The sequence below is a fragment of the Charadrius vociferus genome, unplaced genomic scaffold (assembly GCF_000708025.1).
Source record: "Charadrius vociferus isolate BGI_N301 unplaced genomic scaffold, ASM70802v2 scaffold161, whole genome shotgun sequence".
In the NCBI taxonomy this organism is placed as follows: Eukaryota; Metazoa; Chordata; class Aves; order Charadriiformes; family Charadriidae; genus Charadrius; species Charadrius vociferus.
Window position 1 is genome coordinate 1757503 of NW_009646928.1, and position 4945 is coordinate 1762447.

Sequence of the window (4945 nt, forward strand, 5' to 3'; positions counted from 1 at the left end):
CCCTAGCAGTGATTTTTTTCTTATGTTACTAATAACTCCTGTTGTATAACCCCCACAATTATAACACCTACTCAGCTCCGAGACAGAATGTGGGGTGGGGGTTCGCTTTGTAGCGGGTTTGCTGCTCTTTCCAAAGAGTCTTAAGCTGACTTAGTAATACAAATACATTTGTGCCTATGCAAAAATAAGGTGCATAGAGGCATCACTTTTGATACGGAAATCGGAATGAAGAAATTATTTTTATATGTAAGAACTTAATGCCTTAACCACATTTTCCTAGGAATTTGTTGCAAGTGAAGGAGATGATGATCCAGAAGTTGAATTTTTAAAATCGCTGTCAACCAAACAAAAACAGAAGCTTCTAAGGTAAGTGTGGTACCTAGTGGAGAGGATCTGTATGGCCAGCAGTTCCTACCCCGTGATTGTCCCTGTAACTCTTCTATGCCATTGAAGAATCTAGCAGCATCAGTACAGAAGAAAATCAGCTTAGTTGAACATACACTTCACCACAAATGGCATTATGCAGCATCTTTTTTTAATTCAGATGTTTTGTTTTAATCTGGCTTTTCTAATCTAGTTATGGTGCCTTTGCACTGGGGCTCGTTTCCAATTTAACTGGGATACTGAAATAATAATAATTGGCTCACTGAAGATGCTGTCTGTAGCTATTTTAAGGTACTATTTTGCACTCCATTGTATACAGTGTCTTCTTCCAGGATTAAAAATTCTGTGTAGTTATTTACTGGTTTACAATTTGGCAAAGTTTGTTGTCTTCTCCTGTGCAGCTAGACTGAACCTGACATCGCACCCCAGTGCCAAGGTTGGCCCAGCTCCACGCTGCGCTCAGGTCAGGGGTTATAGTTGGCTGCTCCAGCAGAGGGAGCTCCCCGTGGTTTTGTAGTACTAATAAAAAGTTAATGAGGTTTTCATTCTTTCCTTTTGCCCTACTGATTTCATATTTCAGGTGACTTATATTTTCTTTTCCCGGTTAATTTGCAACGTTATATTTAAATAACCTGAAAGTGTTAAAAATGAAAAATATTAACTACTGTCTGGTAGATCCCATACAGGTATTACTAGTTAAAATGGCCTTTTAGGTTAAAAGACATTCTTTATATGGGGGGTGGGAGGAGGGAAGAAAGGTGAATGTCTAAGCAGGTACATGAGTAGGTAGGTACATATGATATTTGCATGTATGATAAATTCTCTGCAAATAGTTGGCATATTTTATGTTCCTTTTAAGTAAGGAACGTGTATGTAGTTTGAGTAATTTAAAATGGTATTTTGTTTCAACTTCTGCTGGCCCGCCACAATGAAATTAGAATACTTTATATTTTGTAAGTTGAAGTTCAGTAAATATTTGAGTCCTTTAGATTTTACTAGTCTGAAGGGTTTTTTTTTAATACGCTGAAATCAATTTCACTATTCAGTCACTGATTTTTTTGAGAAGAATAAACACAGAAAGCAAAACAAAAACTAGGTGAAAGCAGTCAAATAGCAGTGAATGTGTGTGCATGATGGAATATTGTACTTATGGCTAGAAATGTAAATTTCTAGTTGTGACAGGTTATTGAAAATACCTGTATTATTTGCCTGGAGAACTCAGACGTAGACTTTAGAGTCTCAGTTTCCATTATGAATAGAAAGTGAATGCTAATTGCATTTTTTCATTTTCAAAATCTCTTAAAAAAAAAAAGTGCACAAACAAAAGCAGCAATGATTTTCCAAAGTCTCCAGAGCAATCTGACAAGGAAAAAAAAGCCCTATGGAATGGATTTATTCCTAGTTACGAGGCCAAAATTGACCTATCTTACTTATCTTTTTTAAAATTAAAGAATTAGAAAATCATATTCCTCCCATTTTGATGGAGCAGCTGTGGATTAAAGGTTACTATGGTTAACATCAGGTTAGAAGTTTAAAAATAAGACTTTGCTGAAAGAGGAGAGGAATACAATGTGTTTTTTTTATGGTAAATAGTGCATTTACTGTGTAGGTCATCAGAAGTAGTGAACTTTAAAAGACAATGACTTTGTAATTTAGAGTTTCTTAACACATCTGATTGCGCTGCTCTTCTATTTTGAAAATAAAAGGAAGTTGGATCGTCTGGAGAAGAAAAAGAAAAAGAAAGACAGAAAGAAGAAAAAGCAGCAAAAGAAAAAAAGCAAAAGTAAACACAAGAAACATAAGACGAGATCCTCTTCCTCATCCTCCAGTGAGTCTTCAGTAAGCAGCAGTGATAGCGAGACTGACAGCAGAGATAAAGCAGCACAAAAGAAGATGTATTCTAAGAAAAGAAAAAAAGACAAGTTTTCAGAGGCTAGCAGCAGCAGCGATTCAGAAGGAAAGGCAAAGACTAGGAAGGAAAAACTTTATGAAGATCTCTCCAGTAGTCACGGTAACAAGGACAAAGATAGGGAGAAGTACAGACTTTTAAAGCGAGATAGTTCTGCGGAGAACAACAAATGGAGCTCCTGTGAGGGGGAAAGAAAGTCCAAAAGCAGATACCATAGCACCAACAAGAGAGAGACTGAAAGAAAGGAGAGGGATAGAAGAAGCCAAAGCATGGATGAGGGGAGCAGGAGAAGTCCTTGCACAAGTCACAGCAGTTCCAGGCAAAGGCAAACACGAAAAAGTCCAAGTCAAAGCCCTGGTGAAGAGCGGCACAGGAAGCATGAAACCAGAAGCCCCAGCACAGATGTGCACAGAGAGGATAAAAAACATAGAGAGCGCTATGAGGGCAAGCGCAGTACAGTGGAGCACAGAGAAAGGAGCAGACGCAGTAGAAGCAGAAGCAGAGAGAGGAAAAAAAATAGATAGCGCAGGGGACAGGTGCAAACAAGAGCGTCTCCATTTTTTGATGAATACCTTTAACAAGGGCTCAATTATGTATTGCTCTTCATTTTCCAGCCTCTGTAACTAGCATTTCCTACATAAAGCCAACAGCATCATTTCTATAATGTTGGAATATTTGTAAATTAGGTATAAATGTTATGGTATTTTTCTTACTGTATAAATATACTTGTTGGCAAATACCTCTTGTATACATGCAGTAATTCATAGACCTGATGTTAGGGGTTTGAAATATTTCAGAGCAGTATGTAATATTCTTGGTTTTGTCCATGATGATTTCTGTTTAGATGCAACTGTGAGAGGAAGTGGAGAGTCATTTGGGAAGAGTCCTGGGATATGTTAAATGATAACAAACGTTTGAGATAGTTCTGGATAAAATCACTGCTTCAGATATCAAAACATTGTATTGTAGAGAGTGGGTTTATTATTTTTTTTCATACTGAAGCATTTTTCCTAAAGTTCCCTGTAAGAGATCAATTTCATGAGTTAAAACAACAGAGAGACATAGTTCACATAAGTGTGTAGCCAACATTTTTTGACCTCCTGCAGTGTACAGCTTGGTCAGGGCTATCTAAACATCTTGAACCCCTGTTGGTATGTGTCAGTACAATGTCAAGTTATTGTTCAATAATCTCTCAAGACATGAAAAGAATATTTACTGCCTCAACTGTTTCAGGTGTTTCATTGTTTGTGGTAGAAAGTCAATGTAAATAGTCATCCTTTTATTTTCATGAAAAAAACTTCTTTTTTTAAAGAAAATGATTGTCAGTCATTTTCTGCACACCTTGTTGATGAACTTCCGTAATAAAATACCTTATTCTTTAAAAACAGTAAGAATTGCCTTCTTCTCCAGCGTTCGGAATCAGTACAAATGTGCACAAGGCAGCACTTTGCGAGGTTTCTATTGTAAAGGAAATGTTTCTCTGCCGTTTCAGGGTGGCAGGTGGAAGTACATTAGTTAGTGGACAGGTGAAAAGGTGTCACTGTACTCGGTATTCTGGCAAGCAACTTTTTTCTTCTCCTCACTCACAGGACAAATGGGACTACCGTTTATTACCAGTCCACGTCTACTTCTTAAAACAGTCACTCAGAAGTTTTTCAATATCACACAGAATGTAATACGTGGTGGAAGTGACCTGGCTTCTCTCTTAAGCATGTGAATGAGTTTAAAAGGGTGAGCCACCGTGACGGGATGTCACCACCTTCTTTTACATGTGTTTATGTTCAAAAAAAAAATGCTAAGTGAGCTTGGAGTTAAAGGGCGTGCACAATCCGGTAGAGTTAGGCCCGAGATTGATGTGCGTGTGCAAGCTCCAATTTAGAAAGAACAGGAGGAGACTACCAAAATGCCCCTACGAACAATCTCAACAAAACCTCTTATGAAGAATTTCTCATCCCTCTGTGTAAGAGAGGACAGACAGAGTAATGTGATAGGGGAAGAGGCATATTCTGGTAGAACATTTTCATGTTAAGTGCAGCATGAAAGATACGAGGAATAAGCAATAAGTGCTGGAAGGGGTCTCTACTCCAAAAAAAGGTGTCTCGCTTACAGGTCTGTCTGATTGTTGTGTGTGTGGCACAGGAGTCCGCCAAGTGCAATGCCACTGACTTTGACCTGAAGACGGAAGGACAGCTCGACGTCTACGGTTCGGGGCATTTCTGTGGGCTCTGCGTTTTATTTGTTTGTGTGTAGTTAAGCTGTTTGGTGTGTACCTCTTGCCTTTTCACATAGAAGACTGGCAAGTGGCACGGGTTTATTGTCACAGATGGGCACCACGAGTGAAAATTAAACCAGAAGAAGAGTGACGTTTCAGATGCATCTGCCTCAAAGGCTACCTGTTGAAGAGCTTCAAAACAAAACACTTATCCATGCGACACCTTTCCTGCTTTCAGTGTAGCCCTGACAGCTTTTGGGGAAGGTCGATGCCGCTCTGCAGGAAGAGTCTCACCGCTCCCGGTACTTCCCTTCCGCCGGTTCGTGCCACCTCGCCGGTGCGAGGAGCGGCCCTTACCGACCGGCAAGGGGCGGCTGTGAGAGAGAGAGGCCTCCTTCACCGCCGGCGGTGGGTTCGGGCCCCGGGTAGAAGGAGGAAGG

The 4945-nt window shown here is 39.8% G+C and overlaps 1 protein-coding gene across 1 annotated transcript in view; it reads left to right on the top strand.

The window, feature by feature from the left end:
- CIR1 (corepressor interacting with RBPJ, 1) overlaps nucleotides 1-3684 on the top strand; it is a 23878-nt gene extending 20194 nt beyond the window's left edge. The window contains exons 8-9 of the mRNA XM_009894539.1: nucleotides 281-366; nucleotides 2091-3684. Coding sequence (XP_009892841.1) covers nucleotides 281-366; nucleotides 2091-2817 — 813 coding nt within the window. The 3' untranslated portion in view covers nucleotides 2818-3684. The remainder of the gene's footprint in view (nucleotides 1-280; nucleotides 367-2090) is intronic.
- Nucleotides 3685-4945: the final 1261 nt, after the last annotated feature.